Source organism: Ailuropoda melanoleuca, chromosome 2 (assembly GCF_002007445.2).
Source record: "Ailuropoda melanoleuca isolate Jingjing chromosome 2, ASM200744v2, whole genome shotgun sequence".
NCBI lineage: Eukaryota > Metazoa > Chordata > Mammalia > Carnivora > Ursidae > Ailuropoda > Ailuropoda melanoleuca.
This window is the reverse complement of record NC_048219.1, coordinates 170,419,043-170,445,845: the sequence shown is the minus strand read 5'-3', so window position 1 is coordinate 170,445,845 and position 26,803 is coordinate 170,419,043. Positions and strand designations below refer to the sequence as shown.

The window sequence follows — 26,803 nt, the reverse complement described above, 5'->3', positions numbered from 1 at the left end:
CAATTCTCAATGTCCAGCGACAGTGGGACCATCCCCATACAGTCCTGGGGGAAGTATGCTCCAAAAATTTTATATCCAGCCAAGGTATTCTTCAAGTATAATGGCAATAAACAAACATTTTTGTGCATTCAAGAATTCATGAACTACAACACTCAAAAATCTGCCTTGAACAACAATCTTTTCAGTTAATTCCAGTCAAGCAAAATACAAATAATTCAGGAGGAATGGAGAAGCCATGGTAAAAGGACTCAAGTTGGGCACCCAACCCCTTAAGTTTAAATTATGGGAACTGTAAAGATTGAACAAAATACAATGTTATAAACCTTGACAATGTAAAAAGAATATTATAACTAACAGGTAAGGAAGAAATCATTTAATCATAAGCCAGAAGAAGCAATTTTTCTAAAGAGAGAATATTAGGCTGCCTCTGGCTCATCCACAACAATTCTCAATGTCCAGCGACAGTGGGGCCATCCCCATACAGTCCTGGGGGAAGTATGCTCCAAAAATTTTATATCCAGCCAAGGTATTCTTCAAGTATAATGGCAATAAACAAACATTTTTGTGCATTCAAGAATTCATGAACTACAACACTCAAAAATCTGCCTTGAACAACAATCTTTTCAGTTAATTCCAGTCAAGCGAAATACAAATAATTCAGGAGGAATGGAGAAGCCATGGTAAAAGGACTCAAGTTGGGCACCGAACCCCTTAAGTTTAAATTATGGGAACTGTAAGGATTGAACAAAATACAATGTTATAAACCTTGACAATGTAAAAAGAATATTATAACTAACAGGTAAGGAAGAAAGTGGGAGAAGGATAAATATGTTAATTTCTTCTTCATTCTAATATACAATCTATTTGAAACATTATTTTTTTAATCACTCTCAACAATGTTCTTCATTGCTCAGCAAGTAACATTTCATCATGAAGAAATATTCATCTGACTTTCATCAATTTCTTTCATTTCACTTCTCTTCCATTAAATTTAATATTTATTAAATTCCAAGTTTGTTAAATTTAATCATTTATGTTTAAAATATCATTACAGAATAATCTCCCTTTTGTAAATGATCTACCAAACCTTCCATCTGTAAGCATAGAGAGTTCTCTGAATTAAGTTTACAAATGTTACTAATGGCGACTTCTGGATGGTAATTTTTAACTTCTTCCTCTGTACTTTTTTGGACTGACTTTGAATTTTTATAGTAAGCAGTACCATTTTTACAAAAACAGTAAAATATTTCCTTCGGCAAATTGCTTTCAATGTAATAGCTACTCTTCTATGCCTCAGAAGTATAAAAATTTCTGACAATTAAAAGGAAACTAATCTAAACATCCTCCATTAGCTGCTTTTCAGTAACAACAGGTCTGTAACTTCAGTATTGAGGATGAAGAAGCAACTTGGGATATCCATTACTTTGCCATGGCAGGCTGCCATTCTAATGAACGTCTGCTTTTGGATGGAAATCAATAAGACTGGACTTTGTCAGTGATCTCAGAGAAAAAAGTTGAGAGAATGATCCATCGAGCTACTAAGGTGCTTTGTTACAAGTCTTATGCTGTTGCTGACTTCTCAGAAATAAGAAAAGATCTTTATTACTCAAATGTACTTGAAACTTGGTCGGTGCTCAAGGCACGCTAACATCTACTTTAAGAAGTAATACCTGAAAAGCAGAGGACTTTACTGAGCCCTTTACTTTTCTAAATACTATTGGGAAAGTAATTTAAAATGAACTAGGCAATGAAAAAGAAAAAAGAGGAAAGCTACTTTTTTATCTCTTCTTCCCCATTTTCTTCATACCCTTATCTCCATTGGAAAACAGACCTAGAAATGAAGGAATTCCAAGCAGGCTGCACAGTGATCACTGCCCTATAGGTCTGTGCTCTGTGGTCACCATCTGCTCCCCAGCCTAGATATTAAGGGTTTGAATAAAGTCTATCATGAAAAAAAGGACACTCCTGCAAAGCTTAAAGACACCTACAAACTAAAAAGCACATTTGCATTTTTATATCAGTGAGACCAAACACAAGCATAAAATTATGACTTGAAAATACACAACACTGGACATTCAGACAAAATCTCCCCTAGGAAAGCACACTTTCAAACGAGGCTCCTAGTAAAACTCCATACGATAAATCCCATCAGGCAAGGATCTGCCATTTGTCACTAGAATGTCATGACTTTATCAACTGTCAAAGCTTTCAATATGCTTTCTTCTTGTTAAAAAAAGAAATATCCCTGCATTTATTTCTAACTATGTCAACGTTGAAAAGCAAAAAGTCCTTAAATAACTGTGAATCTCCTTTTATTGCAAGATAATGTACAATCCCACAATGTTTCTCAGATTCTCTGAACACTTTCTTACATTTTTGAAAATTATTTCAGCCAGCCCAACCTCTTTCGTTTCTACATCTAGGTTTCGCCAGGCAAAAATACAAATATGGCTAACCAGAAAACAAGGTTTTTCTCATTCCATTTAGACGAAGCTGTCATAACTATGCACCTGTTAAGAAACTGTCTTCTCAGCAACAGAAAAATTAAAATTTTTTCCAGTTGATTAGAAAGCATAGAAGGCTTTATCCTTCCAACAGCAATAAGATTGAATCTGCAACACTAGACGGTAAAATTCAAATGAAGGTAGCCCGTTTACCTGGACAGGCAAATATGGGCATTAAGTTGTAACTGAGGAAATGTCTGACAGAGTGAAGGCCAGAGAGTGGGAACATAGGAATATTAAGGTGCATGATGGCTCATATTGTAAGCTGGTAGAAGAGCCCTGGAGAAAGACTCCTAAATTGAGGTTCTCCTCTACCTAGCAAAAAACCACCAACCACTTGCTGCACCTCGGGAACAAAGGCTTAAGACCACATTTTACTTTTCAGCTGAAGTTGCATGGCTCACATTCCCACCCTGTTCCCTCTTTATTCCCCCCATCATCCTGCCTTCTCCAGAGTCAGCACGTGGTAACTCATCCCTTCCCAGAAGCCCTTTCCTTTGCAAAACCTGCTCAAATATGACAAGGAATAACATAAAGATTGCCTTTTGTGTGTAGAGACTGTAGTGATGAAAAATAATGCATGGCTTATCTAGAGCCTTGATAAGAAATTCCAAGGAGGCTGGTGGCCTGAGAGGCATATGTTAACTTGGGGGAAAGAAATGATGCAGTCTTGTGAGAGAACTCAAAACTTCTAAGTCTAACCCTTCTTAATGTACTGATCCACTTTATGTCAACACCCAACTGAACCGAGGCTAGATCCTCCTAGCATCAATGTGAGTCTGTGCTGCNCCCTTTCCTTTGCAAAACCTGCTCAAATATGACAAGGAATAACATAAAGATTGCCTTTTGTGTGTAGAGACTGTAGTGATGAAAAATAATGCATGGCTTATCTAGAGCCTTGATAAGAAATTCCAAGGAGGCTGGTGGCCTGAGAGGCATATGTTAACTTGGGGGAAAGAAATGATGCAGTCTTGTGAGAGAACTCAAAACTTCTAAGTCTAACCCTTCTTAATGTACTGATCCACTATATGTCAACACCCAACTGAACTGAGGCTAGATCCTCCTAGCATCAATATGAGTCTGTGCTGCCCAGGAACCAAACTCTCTCTCAAGGAAGGGAAAAGCTGGATGGAAACCTGGATTTCCTCTGACTCTTTAGAGAGACCAGGCAGCTCTAGAGCTAACATGCTGATTAAATCCGGCTACCACTAACTAGATGTGTGATCTTAACATGCAAGATCTAATTCTCTGTGCCTTGGTTTTATCACCTGGGTTCATCACCTCTTGGGTTGTAGTGAGGATTAAATGAGTCAGTTCACATAAGGCACTTTGAACTGTGGACCACACTGGAAGTTCTTAGTAAGTCAATTATTATTGTCATTTTTGCCTGAATCCCAAGTCTTTCTAACTTAGTCCGTTAGTTAAAATTTATATGCTTTTGCTGATAGTTCTGGAGGTGGAAACCAAATCTGAATCATTGCTGTTAGAAGCCTATGATTGCAAATAGACCCATCTGCAAATTTACGAGCTGAGTGAGGAGCATGCTTGAGGTTCTCTCTCTCCTTCTCCCTCTGCCCCTTCCTCAACTCACACGCACAAGCTCTCTCTAAATAAATAAATAAATAAAATATTTAAAAGTAAATAAATAAAAGATTGATTACACAATGTACAGTTTAATAATTCCAAGCNTAAATAAATAAAATATTTAAAAGTAAATAAATAAAAGATTGATTACACAATGTACAGTTTAATAATTCCAAGCACACAATCTATAGTCACATACGAAAGAGCCCTCCAGGCAATATACCCCATACTGGGAAAGGAAAATGACAAGAGCTATGAGCTGGAAATTCTAGGTTCTAGGACTCAACACATACCAGAGTCACCTTGGGCAAAAGAGTCTATTACTAAATTTCAGGGTCTTCATCTGTAAATGGTAAAATTTGGTACAAACTCTATAAATTATAGAGTATGTATCAAACTGATAGCTAATGTTTCTAAAGTTATTCGGTTATAAAGTAAAATAATACTCCTTATTTTCCACACCTCAGATTCCCGATTCTCTTAACCATCTGGAAAGTGGCCAGCACGCAGGACACAAGGCAAAAGACTCACTGAGTCTTTGAAATCATTATTTTAAAGGTGGGGCATGTCTTACACTTAGCTAGAGAAGACTTCAAGTCTTTGTTCAAGGTTATTACTCTTGATTTACTTAAAATGCTAGTAATTTTGGTTATTTCTTGTTCTGGCTATAACATATTAAAAAGCAAAAGAGCTGGGATGACACAGCACATTCACTGGGAGGTGAAATTACCGCCCACAGCACAAACACAGTCACAATGCCCATTACACTACTGGTCCAGCAAGCAAACAGCAACCTTGCATATTAAAACGATAAGTGAAATTACATCTAACATATAGTCTATCAAAGAAACAGAAAAATACTTAATCCATTTTAGAAGGATTCTTTCAAAAATAAATCATTTTTTTTGAGTTTAGCATTTCAAGGAATAAACTGTAGTTATCTTCAAAACTCACTTAATGTGAAACAATCCATGCCCTAGTAACCTTATATTTTTTAAGTTTCACAATATTGGACCTTTAAAAATAGCCCTTTATAGGTTTTAGGTGATGGGAAAAGATAGGTCAAAATTTACATAGTTTCAGCATACACAATTGTGTAAGTGAAGCTTGGCAACCTCTTTGACATCGGCCATGCAACTTTCTTCATGACACATCTCCAAAGGCAAGAGAAAAAAAAGAAAAAATGAACTTGTGGGACTTCATCAAGATAAAAAGCTTCTGCACAGCCAAGGAAACAGTCAAAAAAACTAAGAGGCAGCCCACGGAATGGGAGAAGATATTTGCAAATGACACTACAGATAAAAGACTGGTATCCAAGATCTACAAAGAACTTCTCAAACTCAATACACGAGAAACAAATAAACAAATCATAAAATGGGCAGAAGATATGAACAGACACTTTTCCAATGAAGACATACAAATGGCTAACAGACACATGAAAAAATGTTCAAAATCATTAGCCATCAGGGAAATTCAAATCAAAACCACACTGAGATACCACCTTACGCCAGTTAGAATGGCAAAGATAGACAAGGCAAGAAACAACAATTGTTGGAGAGGATGTGGAGAAAGGGGATCCCTCCTACATTGTTGGTGGGAATGCAAGTTGGTACAGCCACTCTGGAAAACAGTGTGGAGGTCCCTTAAAAAGTTAAAAATTGAACTACCCTATGACCCAGCCATTGCACTACTGGGTGTTTACCCCAAAGATACAGACGTAGTAAAGAGAAGGGCCATATGCACCCCAATGCTCATTGCAGCATTGTCCACAATAGCTAAATCGTGGAAGGAACCGAGATGCCCTTCAACAGATGACTGGATTAAGAAGCTGTGGTCCATATATACAATGGAATATTACTCAGCTATCAGAAAGAACGAATTCTCAACATTTGCTGCAACATGGACGGCACTGGAGGAGATAATGCTAAGTGAAATAAGTCAAGCAGAGAAAGACAATTATCATATGATTTCTCTCATCTATGGAACATAAGAACTAGGACCACACTGAGATACCACCTTACACCAGTGAGAATGGCAAAAATGGACAAGGCAGGAAACAACAAATGTTGGAGAGGATGTGGAGAAAGGGGATTCCTCTTTCACTGTTGGTGGGAATGCAAGTTGGTACAGCCACTTTGGAAAACAGTGTGGAGGTCCCTTAAAAAGTTAAAAATAGAGCTACCCTAATGATCCAGCAATTGTACTACTGGGTATTTACCCCAAAGATATAGATGTAGTGAAGAGAAGGGCCATATGCACCCCAATGCTCATTGCAGCATTGTCCACAATAGCTAAATCGTGGAAGGAACCGAGATGCCCTTCAACAGATGACTGGATTAAGAAGTTGTGGTCCATATATACAATGGAATACTACTCAGCCATCAGAAAGCACGATTACCCAACATTTGCAGCAACATGGATGGGACTGGAGGAGATTATGCTAAGTGAAATAAGTCAAGCAGAGAAAGACAATTATCATATAGGTTTCACTCATTTATGGAACATAAGAAATAGCAGGAAGATGGTAGGAGAAGGAAGGGAAGAATGAAGGGGGGGTAAACAGAAGGGGGAATGAACCACGAGAGACTATGGACTCTGGGAAACAAACTGAGGGCTTCAGAGCGGGGAGGAGGGTGGGGGATTGGGATAGGCTGGTAATGGGTATTTAGGTGGGCACATATTGCATGGTGCACTGGGTGTTATACACAAATAATGAATCATGGAACACTATATCAAAAACTAAGGATGTACTGTATGGTGACTAANGGGACTGGAGGAGATTATGCTAAGTGAAATAAGTCAAGCAGAGAAAGACAATTATCATATAGGTTTCACTCATTTATGGAACATAGGAAATAGCAGGAAGATGGTAGGAGAAGGAAGGGAAGAATGAAGGGGGGGTAAACAGAAGGGGGAATGAACCACGAGAGACTATGGACTCTGGGAAACAAACTGAGGGCTTCAGAGCGGGGAGGAGGGTGGGGGATTGGGATAGGCTGGTAATGGGTATTTAGGTGGGCACATATTGCATGGTGCACTGGGTGTTATACAAATAATGAATCATGGAACACTATATCAAAAACTAAGGATGTACTGTATGGTGACTAACATAACATAATAAAAAATTATTTTAAAAAAAAAGCTGTGATAATTTTGAGCGATTTTAAAATAGAGCCTTACTACAGTTTTCAATCAAGTGCTTCCATGAATAGAAAAACAGAAAACAAGAGACTGTGTAGAAATCCTTACACCAGGCAAGCCCAGAATCAATTTATGACAGAATGTTGGGCAAGAGATTATGAAGCACCAAGAAGTAGAAAGTGCGCTTTGTTGGAGGAACCAAACACCTGTTACAGGTTTGTTCCATGTGCCAGTCTCCCCAGCACTACTCCTTGGCTGATTCTCTGTGTACCATTTAATAAAAGCTGAGGCTCAGAGTAGTGCCATTATTTCCCCAAATGGCAGAGTCAGAATGCAAATTAAAACGTGTAGCTATAACCTAAAGCATACTTTCCACCACACCTCACTATTTCTCGCTCATTACACAAATCCTGACTACGCCTCTACCTTGTGTCCGGCAATGTTCTAGGTGCTGATGGGCCATGTATTCCTTCATCCCTCTTAGTATCCTCACCTCTCACCATACAAACTTTTCTTCTTATTCCACACTTACCAAAGGCTCTTTTGGAATATGGTATGACACCTGGCTTTAAAAAAGTATGAATCCTGGGGTACCTGGCTGGCTTAGTTGATGGAGTGACCAACTTTTGATTTCAGCTCAGGTCATGATGCCAGGGTGGTGAGACTGAGCCCCCAATGGGGCTGTGTGCTCAGCAGGGAGTCTGCTCTAGATTCTCTCTCTCCCTCTGCCCTGCCCCCCACTTGTACGTGTGCGTGCTCTTGTGCTCTCTAAAATAAATAAATCTTCAAAATAAATAAATAAATATGAATCCAATTCTTTAAAGTGAATATGCTTCTGCTTTATAATTATGTAAACTTTTCAAATTAACACCGTGACAACATCAAACAACACAGTTCACTAGAAGAGTAAAATTTCCATTACCCTAAGGCTCATGGGGGACTGGGCAAATTAATGCAATCCCAAGGGAACCAATTTATACTGAAGATGTTACTTCACCTTATAAGGTTTAATCTGATACTTCTGAAATCATTAACCAATAAAAATAGGCAATAATTCCCCAACATTACAGAAAATAACTTTGGTTAGAGAAAAAAAAACACTTGGCCCGTCCTACAAATGAATGGGATTTAAACACCCCACTGAGCATTATGCTTTGCTCAAGAGGACTACTGCAGCCTTTCTGTAGGGCAATCCTGCAGTGCTACATCAGATTATGCATACACCTGTCCTATGACCCAGCAATCCTGCTCCTGCGTATATGCCCCTGAGAAATTCTTACAGAGGCAATGGGTCCACAGGTCCATTACAATATGGCTTGTGGTTGTAGAGACCTGAAGGAAATCTAGATTTCTTCCCATGGGGCAATGGAAGAGTGTTAGTTACCCTCCATGGGATGCTCTCCAACAGCTAGAATGGGAGAGAGATACACAGTTACAAGCATGGGTTTTTAAACAGTGTGTTGAGTAGAGATCTGTAGTATAACATTATTTATAAAATAAAATTAAATGCCCACAAAGCTGTAATACGTATGTTTATAAGAACACATACAAATAAAAGACCGTGTAAAACACTTTAGGATGATTGCCTCATTAGGACAGGAGTGGGGAGAATAAAGGTGGGGTATCTCTTACACTTAGCTGGAAGTGTAAGACTGGAGATAGACAGAATGAAAACATTCTATGGTCTGAGCCTCATCCAGGCCAACGATGTCGTGTGCCATGAATGAGAAAGATGATTATGGTCCGAATGTTTGCATACCACAACCCTCTGCACCTGAAGTTATGTGAAAATTAAAGGGATATCAGTCATAATCACCAAAGCATGCTATTTATGAGTGCTTGACTTCTTTTCTACTACTCTTCAAAGTTAATGGAAAATATTGATTTTTACCACTAATATTTGTTGTACATAGTAAACATTCAATAAACAGCATGTTATTGAAAAGAACATATGCATTCAAAAATATTTATTTCATAAACACAGAGGAAATGTTTTTGCTGGCTCACAGGTAACACAGGAGAAAATCACTAGTTATTGTTGAAAAGTTTTTACATGAATTCATCAGAAGTTGGCCTGTTTTAAACGAACAAAAATGGCCAAAAATTTGGCCAATTTAAAGTGTGTGCCCTTAAACACATGGTGCTTGCTGTGTGCATGTAAGAAAAAATATTCAATCAGATTTGGATGCTAGATGTGTTAAGAATAATAAATATAGGGGCGCCTGGGTGGCTCAGTCATTTAAGCATCCGACTCTTGATCTCAGCTCAGGTCTTGATCTCAGAGTCATGAGTTCAAGCCTTGTGTTGGGCTCTAAAAAGTAATAATAGCAAATACAAAAAATAATAAATGCAGAAGTATGTTCTTTATATATTTTGGGTATTAACCCCTTCTCGGATATATTATTTACAAGTATCTTCTCCCATTTAGTGGGTTTTTTGTTTTGTTGATGGTTTCCTTCAATGTGCAAAGGTTTTTTATTTTGGTGTAGTCCCCAATAGTTGAATTTTGCTTTTGTTTAGAGTACACTTATCATGATGAGCACTGAGTAATGTATAGAATTATTGTATCATTATATTGTACACCTGAAACCAATATAATACTGTATGTTAATTACACTGTAATTTAAAAATATAAATTTAGGGGCATGTAGGTGGCTCAGTCAGTTAAGCATCCGACTCTGTTTCTCAGCTCAGGTCTTGATCTCAGGGTCATAGTTTGAGCCCCACATTGCACTCCACACCCAGTGTGGAGCCAACTTAAAAACATATATTTTTATATATATAGATACAGAAATACAGATGTATACATATAGAAAGAAGTCAGTGTGTTCTTGATATTATTCTCCCCAATACAATCAAATAAGATACTGATTAATTTGGGGACACCTAGTTCGATTTTTGAAATAGCCTAATATTGATTGTCTCCAATGAAGACACTAAAAATATTTTTAAGTTACTGCATTTCAATTTTAACAAGAATAATAAAATATTTTAACATATTTCAATGTAATTTTAGGAAAAAAACTAAATTATACTTAACACATTGGGTCTTACATCTACTAATGGGTAGTTAGTTATTAACTGTTCTCTTAATAGACTGTATTAAGTTCAATTCATCTGTAAAACACATTGAGACAAAAAATCTAGCAGAATTCATCCTGAGATTGCTTTCACCTTGTAGAAAGTTCTTCCAGACTTCAAAATACCATTTTTTTAAACTGCAAAAGTCTCCTGCTGTTTAATAGTACTGAGCACTGGCAGGGAAAAACTATAAATAACTTCTTACATGCTTAAGAAATAATACTTTTCAAAGATTAGAAAAATTCTTTTTATAACTTTCCAATCTTTTCTTCTTGAAAAATGATCTGTATTCTTATTTCATATTCTAGGGGACCGCCTACAAGCAGAATCCTGGCTATTTTGAAGGGACAGTAGCAATCTCATGACCAATTCCTAGAAACGGCGGATAATTGAACGAAGTAGACTAATATTCAGTCTCTGTGATTGAGGGGCTCTTAAGTGCAAAATCTGAAACTGGGAGGTAAAAAATGACAGAGAGACGAAAAGGGCTTCACCAGGCAGCTACAGTTTAAGAATCAGCTACCTCAGACGTGGAGGTGCTCTGGAACACACGAGAAGACCACTCAGGGGGGTAAGAAGGGATGTGAAATCAGCTAGGGAGTTGGACTACATGACTCAGACTCCTCCCTAGGTGAAGGCAGATGACAGTGGATTCAGCTCAAAGACACACATGCTTATGTTCTTGACTTCCCTTAAGGCCAAGAATGGAGAAAAGACTGACCGTCTGGATTTCACACAAAGGAAAGGAGATGGGCTTCAATGCTACTCCAGAAAAATCACTGCTATAGTGCTGTTGGTCAAATTATACTGAGAAAAACACTTGGATTCCAGAGTCTGTATCATTCACTGCTGTGGCAGAGATAAGTCTTTGCACTGATTTTCATGAATGTAGTAATATCATCCATTAGCATGGCTAATCACCCACACACCTGTGCGACACGCCTGCTCAGTAACACCTAAAGATCTGTGGTTTTCTTACTCTGAGAGCCATGTAATTCAATGATTACTTACCAGGACGTGGACTTCAAAGAAAGAGCCAAAAATATTGGTTCTCTTTTGGCTTTCTATACAGCTTTGCTATAGGACAATGGGCACAACATTAGGAAATACTGCACACTAACATTAGTATCCCCTAATCAGTATAACTAGGCATTAAGCAAGACTTCTATACGGGCCTTATAGGAAGAAAAAAGAATTTCCTGCATATAAAACGCACAAAAAATAACTTTTTAAACAAGTTAGGCAATTTTTAATCATAAAGAGTACTTCCACACAGCAGAGGTTGAGGAGAGCTATCAAGACAAAACAAGGAAAATGGGCATTGTGGTGATGGTGCTGGGTGCAGGAACGCTTGCCCCTTTTAATGCACAGACCTGAAAACCCTGCCTCAAACTGCTTTTATCAAAAAAAAAAAAAATAGCTAATAAAGTCTTGCAGTTTGTTCATTTTTTATAGTTCACCAAATCGAAAGGACACAAAAAGCTCACGTATTCAAAGCTGGATGAAAAGACAGATACGGGGCGCCTGGGTGGCACAGCGGTTAAGCGTCTGCCTTCGGCTCAGGGCGTGATCCCGGTGTCATGGGATCGAGCCCCACATTCGGGCTCCTCCGCTATGAGCCTGCTTCTTCCTCCCACTCCCCCTACTTGTGTTCCCTCTCTTACTGGCTGTCTCTATCTCTGTCAAATAAATAAATAAAATCTTAAAAAAAAAAAAAAGAAGAAAAGAAAAGACAGATACATCACTTACTTCTCAAAGCAATGCTGTCATTAATGCTTACATTCAGTCATGAGTACATTAGGGATCGTCTAGGAACCAAGTTAACTAAACCTCCCAAAGGGAAACGGGCACATCTGCATTGTTAACCTCGGTAACGTATCAGTACTCTATTTTTACAGCTCACAAAACCACTCCTGGCTGGAAAGCTGGATCAGGGAGAGATACTAGTGAGAAAAAAAAGATTTGAAATAACTCCCTGTGTCAACAGCCCATCACTCGTATGTGTCCAGTAAAGACTAATCCTTATCAAACACAGACTCACCAGCAAGAAAAAATGAGAGAATTCCTGCCCCACCAAATGACACCCAACCGCAAGTACTATCTACTCAGCCTTGAACTGTTCCTCCTTCAAAATTCAGCTCAACCATCCCTTCCTCTGTGTAGTTTTCCCTAATCCCACCCTAGATTATGGGCTCCTTAAAGAAGTTACATCTTATTCTTCTTTGTTTGCCCATAATGTAGCACAGAGCAGTGGGACCGAGCGAGAGCAGGCGAGCACTAATAGTCACATAAAGAAACCCTTTACCATCATCTGAATAGCTTTAAAGAGCAAAGCATCTCCTTAGGGTCAAGGACCAGGTCAGTCCGTGCTTAATGAATAAATGCTAACAGTAACAAGGAAGAGCCTCAGACACAATTAAGTCTCTAAGAAATTCTAGGGATTTGTAAGAGACATAGTCTTGTCCTTAGGCTGCGAGATCCTGCCTGTCACATAGTTTAGTCCGATTTATTGCATGTGTGAAGTCATTTGGGCAAAAAATAAAGGAAGAAGAAATGAAAGTGCACCCTACAATGTGTTAGAGAGTTTCTGCCTCCTTTGAAAAAAAATTCCTGTAAGAAAGATAAATATATATTTCATTTAAAAATTATCTTAATTGAAATAAGGACTTGAAACTACTGCAGAAATGGTCTTATGGAAAAACCTATATAGACTGGATTTTTTTTAAACATAACCAAAATATAAAGCACATGGATATCATCATGGAAGATGAATTAGGCTGATTATTTAAAGAGATCACTTTTATAAACAAATCATAATAAACAATAGTTAGGATTCTAATAGTGGGGATTCTAATATTACAATTAATTTTGAAGGATTAAGGACAATGACTCTAATGATGATTCTGGTCTATGAATCATCAAAAACAATGGTTCTAGAAATAATGTACTTCTTATAGGTAGCAGAAGATGGCCAAGAATATTAATGAGCCCTTAATATTCTGATGTCAGAATCTTAAATAATGAGCCCTTTTATCTGATGTCAAGCTCTTACTTTATATAAATCTATACAGTAGTAAGATGAAATTTTAATAAATTATTGTTCACGGCTAGATTTATACAAGGTATAGTAGTACTGAAAATAAAGCAAGATGTAAAAGACAAGTGATACAAAATTTATTTATCTGAGGTTCACCTTTGTAGAGCTTTTCAAACATAACTTCAGCGGGATTCCTTCATCACTGGAAAGTGTCTCAACTCTCAAAGGTTGTGACAGTGGGCACTCCTGAGTTCTGATGCCAACTCTGTCACTTACTAGCTGTGCGATTTTGTTAACTTCTCCAAGCCAGCCTTTTCTCTCACCCCATGCCTCACCTCTCTTGCTGACCTTCACACTCTCACACTCTAACCCTCAAAACCTTTGGCCAACTCTTAAGCCTTAGATCTGAGCTTAGACATTTAGCTTCCCATACACTCTCACCCCCCCCCACTACATGTGATAAAAGCATCCTTCTCCCCACCTCTCCATGACACATCCCAGACTGTCATTTAAACAGCTATAGAATTCTTTCTCCTCCATTGTTCTGTAAGCTTCATGAGGGAAGGACTTCTCTCTGGTGGCTTCAACAGTGTCTGGCACTTAGCAGGTACTAAAGACACATTTCTGAAATAAGAAGTGCTCGGAATGGTTTGTAAAAGGTTTCAATCCATGGAAATCTATTGATCAATCTACGAAGGCTAGAAAGAACTTCATGCGCTTGGCTAATACAGAGTGCCAATATGAAATGTCCACTTAAGTGTAGCATTTCTGATCATTCACAAAATCATGGTTGCAGACATTAACCATTATGTGGCCTAACAACCTGGCAACATCGGAGCCAAAGGGATGTTCCTCTGTGACAGGAAAACATTTGTATCTTCAGACAGACAGATAAACTTCTTTTATCAGATAATTGTGATTATAAGCCCCAGAATGTGGCTTTTCTCACCTGTCAGAAAAGTGAGATCTAAATTCAGTAACTACCATAATTAACTCATCTAAGATGCTTAGTATCATCTAATCCTCTATGCTTTCCAGTTTTTTGTCAAGATTAACTTCTGCTGCAATTTTTATAAATTTGTCTGTCTTTGAAAGACCAAGTGGAGGTGCCTGGCTGGCTCAGGCGGGAAAACACAACTCCTGACCTCAGGGTGGTGAATTCAAGCCCTCTGCTGGGTGCAGAGGTTACTTAAAAAAATAAAAAAGACCAAGAAGTGTTCCAAAGAATGACTCAGATTCAAGTTTTACTTGCCCACATTGTGTCTTAGGGTGGATACCTGCAAAGGGTCTTTTTTAATCATCAGTGAAGACACAGTCTCTTAATTTGCTAGATATGTCTTTTATTTCTTCCATTAAATAAATAGTGTGATATGATGCCACTGGAAATTAGATCCCTTTGATTTTGCTAGAAATTCTTAGATGACTTTTTTTTTTCCTCTGTGGTGTTAGAGGCTATAGCCACAGATTCCTCCTTTCTGGACAATCACAGTCTTATCTCTGGGAACTGAGAGTCTCAACCTAGCTCCTATGACCCTCCTGATTTCCTCAGCATGGCGTTTAATTTCCCTGGGTTCCATCATCATAACAATTATTGTCAACAGGCAAGAGGGTATGGGGTAAGGAAGTCTCATAATTACCACAGGCAGAGGGCAAGCATCCATTGTCCTTAACCACCTGAGAGTTATACAATATCTCATCTACCTATGAAAATAAAGGATCAGTACATAAATACAAGTGGTTTAATGTTTCTGCTATTATTATGCTTAATTGTGAAAGTCGTCTTTCAAACTATTTTGAAATTAGGTTGGATACACATCCTAAACAATGGAACTAGAATATGTAGGCAATACTTACTTTGTTATACATTTTTCAAGAGTTTCTGGACCTGATCTACCAGCATAAAGATGGGTCATCAAAAGCAAATGATAGTGATGACATCCAAAGCATCCAAAGCAATATAGGGTTAATTCTCCAACCAGAAATGCCAAAGGAGACCTGATAGGTACTCAGCTTGTCAGAGAAAAGATGGCAAAAAAGAAGAGCTACCCAGAATTACAGAATGAAAATGTTTAGATCTAGACAGGAAAAGATTACTTCAGGAGAGGAAACACCACAGCAGCTCATCCCTGACAACAACAGGAACCTCAGAATACTCTAGGGCCTCTAGGACATATGAAAATCAATATTCGTCCACATCATATTGCACATGACACAGTGGCAATCAACACTCATGGCAACTTTGAGGACCCCTACCTCTAAGATTCCTTGTCATCACAGAAATGTTTTCAATGCCGCCAAAATAGTTTGACTCTTCCTAAAGTACATAAATGCAAAAAAGAGATCATAATCTCTCAAAACAGCACTTGGAAATTACAGTGGGAGTATTAGCTAGGAAAGATCTACCAATTCACAAGCAGCAGCTTAATGCTGAATGTCTCACTGCAGTAAGTAGGCTAAGCAATAAATGAATTAGGATGTGTATTCATTTGCTAGGGCCACCATAACAAATACCACAGCCTGGTGACTGAAACAACAGAAACTTATTTCCTCCTGGTCCTGGAGGTTGGAAGTCCAAGATGAAGGTGTGCGCAGGGTTGGTTTCCTCTGAAGTCTCTCTCCTTGGCTTGCAGATGGCCACTTTCCCACTGTGTCCTAACATGGTCTTTCCTCTGTGCACACAGAGGTCTGTTCCAAATTTCTTCTTCTTATAAGAATACTGGTCATATTAGGTTAGGGCCCACACTAAAGACTACATTTTAACTTAATTACCTCTTTAAAGTCCTTTTCTCCAGGAGCACCTGGGTGGCTCAGTTGGTTAAGCATCTGATTTTGGCTCAGGTCATGATCTCAGGGTCCTGGGATCAAGTCCCACACGTCTGGCTCCCCACCCAGAGGGGAGTCTGTTTGTCCCTCCGACCCGCCCCCAGCTCATGCACATGCTCTCTCTCTCTCAAATAAATAAAATCTTAAAAAATAATAATAAAGTCCTTTTCTCCAAATACGGTTACATTGTGAGGTACTGAGGGTTAGGACTTCAACATATGAATTTTGGAGGGACAAAGTTCATCCCACAACAGATGGTCTGCTCAACAAACAGGATCATTTTAAATCCTATTGGGGACTTCCGGGTTTTCTTTATACTGTTAAAAATTGACTAAAATAGTTCAATTCTTTTTTCCTACTTAATGTGAACAGATGGGCTATCGTTAGCATTTTGCCCAGCTCACTTGTAATCTGACAGTCCGGTGGTATGATCAAAGCAGACACAGAATAGGACTCCAGACTGACAGCTCATGCTGAATCCCAGCACGTGACTAAATCTCAACAGGCCTCAAGCTGCTCAGCTGTAAAATGGGGATTACCACATCTTCCTCACAGGGTTCTAAAGGTATTTAAATAGGAGAAAATGGGTAAAGGGCTTAGCAGAGGGTCCATCACCATCATTGCTGCTGTAGCAGAAAGCCTTCTTTCTGAAGACCTCAGAAGTCAGGAAATAGAGCATTTAGCCTCTGAGTTAGGACCGATGGACAGAAAGCAGGACAGAAGTGGGGGTGAGCACTGGCACACGTGGACAGCCAATCCTGGTTGAGAAGTCCTACAAATTCACAAGCTGAGATGGAAGACAGCAACAGCTCAGTCTCGGGCTAGTGTACAGGCCATCTGCCTTATAGTCTTCTCCAGCCACAGCCCCTAACTCCTGGTCCTATTCACTTATGAAAGGAAAATGGGGCAGGAGGCCGGTCTCTTCTCTACATGTTCTTTCTTACAAATCAAATTTAAGTTCAAATCTCCAAATCTGCAGAGCTGAAAGAGACTAAATTTCCCACTTAGAATCCAAAGAATCCAACCAGGCAGTTCGTCTTCCATCTGGTCCTTGATAGTTTCAGCTTCTTTGTTTTTTTGGTTTTTTTTATTGTAGATTCTTGCATTTTATTTTTTTCTTATAATAATTTTTTTTATTATATTATGTTAGTCACCATACAGTACATCCCTGGTTTTTGATGTAAAGTTCAATGATTCATTAGTTGCGTACAACACCCAGCGCACCATGCAACACGTGCCCTCCTTACTACCCATCACCAACCTATCCCATTCCCCCACCCCCCTCCCCTCTGGAGCCCTTAGTTTGTTTCTCAGAGTCCATAGTCTGTCATGTTTCATTCCCCCTTCTGATTACCCCCCTTTCTTTATCCCTTTCTTCTCATGCCGATCTTCCTAGTTCTTATGTTCCATAGATGAGAGAAACCATATGATAATTGTCTTTCTCTGCTTGACTTATTTCACTTAGCATTATCTCCTCCAGTGCCATCCATGTTGCAGCAAATGTTGAGAAATCATTCTTTTTGATAGCTGAGTAATATTCCATTGTATATATGGACCACATCTACTTAAACCAGCTTCTTTGAGTGAAGGGGTTCACCAGTCCTCACTCCCAACAGGAATCTGATGCTTTCCTGCTCCCACACCTTTGCTCCTCCATTTCCTGTCTGCAATGCACTCTTCTCCGTCCCACATCTCTCCAAGTGGAAAGCAGGCGTATCTGCCCCACCATGGGCCCTGAGCAGCCGCCTCAACACATGGCAGGCCGCTGACTGGGAAGACCCAGACTGCTGGCCTCAGGGCCTGTTCTCTAGCCGCAAGGAGGCACTGGAAGTACTCAAGAATTACTGCCCGCAGCAACAGCCCTCAACCAACAACAGACTGGCAGTTGGCGGACAAAACTCCAGCTTCCCCACCTCTCAGCTGAATGACATTCTGGAGAAGAATCCCCCAACTGCCAGGGTTCCCTCAGCAGGAATTCCCCAGTAGGAAATCAGCTTTTTTTTCAGCTCCCTTCTCTTCCACATCTCACTTCCCCCCTCCCTGAAGGTATTTCCCGGAATATTTGCCTCAGGGTCTGCTACCCGGCATCCGAAGCCAAAACAGCATCCTTTAAGATGAACATCAAATCCCACCTTCCCCATAAAACCTCCCCTCAGCACCAAGACCTCACTTCCTATCATGTTTTAATACTATTTGTATATGTTTTAATCTCATTTTTCCTACTATGGGTTCCCAAAGAGAATTCTTTTACACACCTCTGAAAGCCCTGGGTCGCTCAGCACAGCTTCTTATGCAAACAAGATACTCAGTAAATGTTTGTTGACTGAATGAAGAATAAATTAACCATAATAATCAGCACAAAAGTCAGGCTCTTTATTTAACCCAACCAAAACGACATCAGTGCGGCTGTTTTCTTCTTTCAAAAGCATTGCATAAACTACTTTTAATGAGAAAATTACTGTGTGCATCTATTTCTTTAAATCAGCATTTTCTAGATATTCATCTTAAATCAAACACCCCCTGATTCCCAGCAAAAATCAGAACAAAGACCTCTTCCTAAATCCAGAACTACCTTACTGAATGCATTACTTTGACCTTTTCGTCGCTCCTTTACATTCACTACTTCTTTGAGTGCATCTCTTTCCATGTGGTGACAGTAAAACCGCTTCAATCATCTGCATCCTTGCACTACCCCACCATTCTGCGCACACACTCATTGGTACACACCTCAAACGCCATCCCTGGGTGAAGGGAAACATCACTGCGAATCAATGCAATGAGCTCCGCATAGAAGAGCATTGTAGTTGAGGTCTGTGTACTTCTCTCAGCTGGGCATGCTACGCTGATTTTCCTTTTCTGACATTCCTGGTGGCCTAATGTCAAATGTCACCACTACTAAGTATGCATCCCAAGGCCAGATCTCAGTAAGATCCAGGTCCAGCAGTGTCTTCTCATAGGGTTTGTTGAAGGATACAGAAGGCATAACCTTTGTTGGGGGGCCAGTTACCACTCCACGTTCTAGCCAATAGAGTATGTACATGAAAGAATGGGGCCGTATAGGACAAACTTTGACCCCCAAATACAATTTTCCTAATAAATGACATTGGACAATGTGGCTGGAGCCTTGGACTGAGAGGCTTTCTTATGAGCCCGCAGAGGTAGACTCAGTCTGACTACCTGGTTCCAAGCAGACGAACTATCATAACAAGTACCTGAATATTTGTTCTCACTGCTGAGTGGAATCTAGAAGCACCAAGGGATTCCCCATTTTGTCCAGAAACAGATATGCTAGTGTGAGAAGCTCTCAAAGCCTAGTTCCATTATTTTAGATAAAGCACCCCTATCTATTAATACCCAGATTATGGCCCAGTGGATGTCAGGTTCTGCCCAACTGTGCTCATTACTTTCAGTGAGTACCAACCACAGGCCCAACTGTCTCTAATTTTTTCTTCAGTCCCCTTTCAGCAGGAAAAAGATCATACGTTACACCACCCTCTTCTCATCTACAAAGTCAGAAAAAATACTGACTGAACCAGAAGTGGATTTGTGCTGTTCTTGTCAGATCAGAAGCTCGATGAGATCAATGACTCTCTCCTTTAATGCTGAATCCCCCAACACACATGCACACGAGAGAGAGAGAGGGCTCGCTGGTGTCTCTTCTTATAAGAACACTAATCCTATCAGATCAGGGATCCATCCTATAATTTCATTTAACCCAATTACCTCCTTATAGGCTCTATTTCCAAATACAGTCATGTAGGGGGTTAAGACTTCACTACAGGAATTTTAGGGACACAAAATTCAGTCCACGGCATTGAACGCACCCTTTCCGATAGCAGACATGTACAAGTACCACACACGATCTCATTTAATCCTTACAACAAACTGCAGCTTAAGAAGAAAACTAAAGATTAAGAAGTTAAGAATATACCCAATGGCATATTATCTATTTCCTTATTTATTTTTAGGAACTTCCTTCTATTTATTTATTTGAGAAAGAGAGTGAGAAAGTGTATACAAGGGGGGAGGGGCAGAGGGAGAGAGAGAATCTTAAGCAGGCTCCACACCCGTGAGGAGCCAATGTAGGGCTCAATCCCACAACCCCAAGATCATGACCTTTCTAAAATCTAGAGCTGGACGCTGAACCCACTGAGCCACCCAGATGCCCCACAATGGCATATTATTTAATACAACATAGATGGACCTTGAAAACATTATGCTAAGTAAAAGAGGCCAGTCACAAAAGGCTACAAGTTCTATGAATCCATTTATATAAAATGTCCAGAATAGCTGTTATTAAAAAGAAGAAACTTGCCCAAGGTCACTCAGCTAGTAAATGGCAGCCACCAGATTCAAACCCAGATCTATCTGATTCCAGAACTTGTGCTCTCAACCATTATGTTGCTCTGATAACTGTTATTCCCTAAAACATTTGCTGAAGACACCAGCAAATTTAATGGTAGGTAATATGGGCTTTGGCATAATTCCAATCACAAGTATGAAGGAGACAATCACTGGACTCGCCAGGACTTCCAAGGATCAATACACATTAAGCATTGTTAATCTAGTAAACCTTTTTAAACATTCTGAACTTGGAAGAACAGTTATTCTAGAAGAAAAACAAAACAAAATTGAAAAGGGGAGTATCCTAAAAGGAAAATGATCAAAAGTCCTATGAGGCCACAGCTAGGATTTTTTGGGCTAATGTAAATCCAGTGGTGTGACGTCCATGATTACTGCCCTCCACTGGCTTCCCACCAAACACATCTCCGTGGATGATGGCCCTTCATGATCTGGCTACACGGCTTCCTCTCTGACCTCATCTCCTCAGTCCACCCACTGCACTTACTCTCCCCACTGTCCTCAGCTTTCCAGCTTTGGTGGCGGATCATCTTTGATGATCAGGTTTCAGCTCAATGTCCCTCCTCTGACAGAGCTTCTGGCTTCTGTGACATCCAAATCATGTTGGCCACCCCCATGTGCAGTCCCTCTGGTCACACATGATCTGTTTTTATTTAGTGAACGAAGCTCCATGGCGGGAGGCCAGCACCCTGCCCATCCTGTTCCCAGCAGCATCAGCAGCACTGCAGTCCCAGTCATACAATGGATGCTCGCTCAGCATTTGCTGAACAAACCAATAAAACACATATCTCTGCCATGAGATGCCTCAGCCAGCCAGGGCCTCAATTATCCAAACTATAAAAGCAGAGTCAAAAAGACCCCCTCTCAGGAACCCACCTAAGGGTAGTCTTCACGAGCTGGCCGTCCAGGCCTGGCGAGCTCATTAACCATTTAGAGTCTATGGCCACTGCATCGATTAGTTTATATTGATATCTGTATGCTTTCATTCCTTCACCGAGCCCACATACTTACCATAACCTTTTTCCTTTTCTATTCTCCAACAATTTTAAATTGTTTTAAGTAGGGTTGCCCCTCCATGGTGGAAATGAGAGCCCTCTTTCCTCAAAAGCTCTTTCGGTTCCTCTGTGACTGATTAAAAAATTCTCCTTAGTTTATTCTAACACGGATCAGACTTTTTAGTTAACCCCAGCCATTGAAAGTCACTTAAACTAGAGACGTACCCTGGTCCACACACATCATACTCTTATACAATTGCCCCATTTCTAGGTCATACCAGAATTGCACACTCATGCTGAGCTCAGAAGGTGGGAGTCTCTGCACAAGGGAGATACCGCACGAGTACAGAGAGCTCTCATGTCTTCTTCCCACTGCATTTACTTTTCCTTACAGAGACTTGCATTTTCTCCCAGTTGGGTCCCTAAGCCTCCACCTGACCTCATCTCCCTTCTTGTCCAGCCCTAATCCTAATACTTAACTACCCAAGTTATTCACCAGTATTCAAAGAGCTGTGTATCCACTCTTCTTTCCCTGTGCTACCACCAGAAAACCTGAACCCTGATCCACAATCTGCCTCCTTTCCTTCCCTCACATGCTGCAGGTGACGGAGCACACCAGGTTAAGGAAAAAAAAAAAAAAACACCATCAGGAAGAATGACTCAAAGACCGATATGTAACACATCATTTCTGATGATGATTGCTCATACATTCTTCTACATAACCTCAGAAAGCTTCCTCATCCATCCCTCCCAGCAAATAGACTAAATTTTTGTCATTTTCCTCAAGCCCCAACCTACCCTCCCTGTCCATCCCAATCCCTATGGCAGAGAAGGTTGCCCTCAAGAAGGAAATCTCAAGCAGCATTTCCTGAATGCCATCCCCTCACCTGCAAACCAATCTCTACCCGCACACACCCATAGGTTGGGAATGAACCGTCCCTCCTGGTTCAAAACTACATTTTGCCCTTGTGCTGTTGGTCTCATGCCTTTTTGCGCTCACCCAGATCTGGCTCCGTATTAAATTATTTCCTGTCTCTTCTGTATCTTCACCACTCCCTCTTTCCAGCTCCATCACTCAGCCTGTCAACTTGCTGTGTTAACCCTACCAGCCCGCTGCTTGGCCCCAGTGTCTTCTTCTGGCCACTGCCCTCTTCCTCTTTCCCTCTCACCCAAACCTCCTCAGTGGACGCCTGCTGCCTCCACATCACCTCTTTCTCAGTCACTCCCGGACTGTTGGGACCTGGCTTCTGGCCTCAGAGCTTCACGGAAACCACTGCCCTCAGACCAGTGATAACTTAATGGATAAATACAAAGGGCAATCTTGGCTCCTTATCTCACTAGATCCTTTTGCATGTGAGGCCATAAATCACATCTTTCTGTTCCAAAACCCTCAACTTATTCATTCTCCTGATTCTCCCATTTCCCTGAACACTCGGTCTCTGTCTCTTCATGGACTCCTCTTCTTCTCCTCAACTCTTAACTATTCTCCCAACTTATGTCCTTGTATGTTCTTGTTCTACCGACCCTCCCTGGGCAACCTCATTCACAACCATCCTTGTCGTTAACATTATATGGAAATAACTCTCTACAATCTCCAGCCCCCATCTCTCTCTCTCTTTTTTTTTTTAAGATTTTGTTTATTAATTTGAGACAGAGAGTGAGCAAGAGAGAGAGAGTGCACACAAGCCACGGAAGAGGCAGAGGGAGGGAGAAGCAGACTCCCCACTGATCAGGGAGCCCCATGTGGGGCTTGATTCCAGGACCCTGGGATCATGACTTGAGCTTAACTGACTGAGCAACCCAGGTGCCCCTCCAGCCCCCATCTCTTCCCTGAGCTTCAGATTGTTACATCCACTGATCCCCTAGACATGGCCTCATGAATGTCCCAAACCCCTCAAATCAATTCCAATTTCACATTCATTTCTCTTCACCATTTAGCCAGTTGCTCCCTGTGTTGCCCATTTCAGCTGGATACAACCTTCCGCCTAGCTATCTCTGATCAAGGCACCTGTCAAATTTGACTCTTCTTTCTGCCTTGTCATCCACATCAAAGCAATCCTAATGACTTGTATCAACTAAAGATTTCCTGAGAGCATTCCCTCTCCATGCCTCTTAGCACTTTCTGAGAACAGAACTTCTGTCTATTCCTCTTATTTCATTTTTTCATTTTTCAGACTCCAGGGGATAATGGCCAAGCTCTTAAGCATGACATACGAAATCTTCCATGAGTTGAGGTGTCTATGGGTCTACCTATCCTGTCTCATGTCCCTCTGCCTCAACCTTATAATTTACCATGAAGTTCAACAAAAATCTCATGCTTCCTTAACATGCCATACAGCGACCTGCGCCTGCCTCCTTAGCACGCACTCTTTCCTCTGTCTAGACACAGCTCTCCATTTCCTCTCCCCCTCCTGCCCATCCCCAACACTTCTCCTCCTCATGAACTCCTGCCCTCCAAGATTTAGCTCAACCACCACCATTTCCAGGATGACTCTTCAAACTCCTCCTGCCTACAGAGCTGCCTCTTTAGTGCTCCCATAGCACACCATGTTTATCTCTAGCACAGCAAATCTCACACAAATCTCTTCTAAAATTATATATTTATGTATCAACTTTTCCCAACTAGACTATAAGCTCCTCAAGCCTTGATTCCTCTGCATGCTAAATACCAGTGGTAAATAATGTTCTGAGGTGTCTTCAGACCTCTATGTCCAATGGACATCCCATGTGAGCCTTCCTCAGTTATGTGACTGGGGGGCTCTGTTGTGGCTGTGATGTCTTCATGCTCAAAACACATGGCGACGTTGGCTGCTATCACCACCCTTCAGTCTGGAATGACAGTCTCCATTGCAGTAAGAGTTAAAAGAATAGAGGACCTTAAACAAACTAAAATTAGACATTCCCGGCTACTCAAAATAGTCTAAGATTCGGCAAGAAAAATCTCTTGGACAGGTACAGTGCTGACATAGCAGGGTGAAAAGACACTCAACCAACGCTCAGCAGACTCAAAGAGGAAAACCTGCAACACCTTTACCACAGGAAATTCTGAGTTCTGCTGATTCATTCTGACTTAGAGCTGCAATAACACTTGAGCAAGGAGCACCCAAGCTGACTCTGCATTTTTTTTTCTGCAGAGCTCACAGAATTTGGCATACAAGAAATTTAATAGTTTTTCTTTATATTCCTTTGCAATTTCTCAGATATTGACTGTGGTCACCTACATTATAGTGTCTGATAGCATTACGTGGTATTTTTCTGGCAAAGATGCAGTCCTGGTCAAAATACTGCTAAGAATTTAAAATACTGACTGGAGCTCCCTCAGTTACAGAAAACCATACAGGAAATCTCTTTCACCCAAGAAAGGCTCATTGCTAGCTCAATTAGAGGCTGAAGAGTCCTGCTTTAGTAAATAGCTCTTGCTGGGGCTTTGTACAGAGGTATTTGTACAATTGGTTCCAACTTAGGAAACGGCATTTAAATATCAACATAAACACATGCTCAGAGAAAAACTGGGTAAATTTTCATCAGGAACAAATCTCTAAGAAATTGTATTAGAGAAAATTATGAAGCAAAGACCCTTCTCAACGTCAGTATTACAAGTTATCGTTTTCATTGTTCTTCGTACAGAAGCCATGTGAATTGCATAATGAAAAGTAAAATGGAAGAAATTTCTAGACAGAAGTCTAATTATACTTGAGTCAATAATTTATCATGCTTCCTATATATAGTAATGATTATAGTTAACAGTTAATGAGGATTACTCCAAATATTTATTCCATTTAAAATCATAATATCTAAGCACTATATTTGAGATATTTAACAAGTTAAATGTTAAATGCCTTTTCTTTCAGGAAAAGAAAAAAAAGACAGAATTCACTTCAGACTTTTATATTTTTCATTAAGTGCGATATGACATAATCAGCTAGAAAATATCAGTTGCTTCAACAAAGACACTATTTTGACTAAACCATCATCATGAAGTAAAGTTTTACTGCACTTGCTTCTTAGCAGGATTACAACTAAATACTTACTTGTTCAGCGTGAGGTCAAGAATGAATTTGGAGCCAAAGGCTTCAATCTGGAAGCTTGCCTGGGCCAGATGGACAGCCTATGGATTCAAAGAGACAGAAAGAACCTTAGCTTACTTTCCTGTCTTTAAAGCTGATTATATTGATGTCAATGATATTAAATAAGAAAAACATTTTTATTGATTGACGCACTTCTTTTGGGATTCTTATGTAACAATCCATTTCTTTAAAAGGATACTAGGTGCACTGCCGTGGCTTCACTTGGAAGACGTAAATATCTGTGTAGCAAGGAACTAATAAAAGACAATCAGTCCTTTAAAATGAACCCATTGTGATAAAAATCAAGAGCATATTCAGCTGGACTTTCGAAGTGACTATGATGAATTATGCAATAGTCTGACTAATTAAGGCTTGATTTCAGCCTATTTTGTGCACAAAGCTAACCAATTCTTTCTGCACACCTAAGTGAAAAATCATGTCAGCACTCTGCTCTTCATCAGAAATTGGAACTTTCTCTAAATGGTGTATCAGCAGAATGTGGCAGTAAAATGCAAAAGTACAACCTTTGACCTTCGGAAAGCACTTAGAACCATGCCCCTTGAGAATACTCAGAGTTTCTGTCCCCCTTAAGAGTCACATATTTACAAATACTGTTGTTATGGTGCCTTAACTCAAAATACAAAGATAATCTCATCTTAAACATGAGTTGTATGTACTAGGTGTTAAAGGTTAGTTTAGTTCACGGAAGTATCTTGGAAATTAACAGATCAATGTAGTTTTGTTAAAGCACCACCACAAGATAAAATTCTCCTTTATTCCCGTATCAGAAAAAAAAAAACAAAAACCCAGCCGAACAAACAAGGATAAATGCAACACCAACACTCACTCCCTCTCCCTGCTCACAAACATCCTTCCTGCAGACTTCATTCCTAAGGCACAGTGGTGCCACAGATCATCTGTGAAGTTGTCCCTAGTCAAGCACAACTGCTGATGGGATAATCACTGTAATAACCAAAACACAAAATGAAAAGGAAATTAACAAATATTAAATTTTAAATACAAAGCAATGAGAAAGAAGGAGCCCAAACACCTGACACCTTGGCACACCACGCCAAACCCCAAACAACCATGTAGAACAGGGTCATTGTGCTTGATCTGGGCTTCCTGCATTCAGACCACTACAGGGCACAGAAAGAAAATTCTGTCTTGTTAAATGAGGTCTCCATCATCTGCTGCAGAACCTCTATT

General features: G+C 40.1%; 1 protein-coding gene across 6 annotated transcripts in view; it reads right to left on the bottom strand.

Annotated features, from left to right (window-relative positions):
- Positions 1-26,803, bottom strand: part of ADAM23 (ADAM metallopeptidase domain 23) — a 173,647-nt gene that overhangs the window by 105,202 nt on the left and 41,642 nt on the right. For all 6 annotated transcript variants that reach the window (XM_034655054.1, XM_034655057.1, XM_034655055.1 and 3 more), the window contains exon 3: positions 25,559-25,635. In XM_034655054.1, coding sequence (XP_034510945.1) covers positions 25,559-25,635 — 77 coding nt within the window. The remainder of the gene's footprint in view (positions 1-25,558; positions 25,636-26,803) is intronic.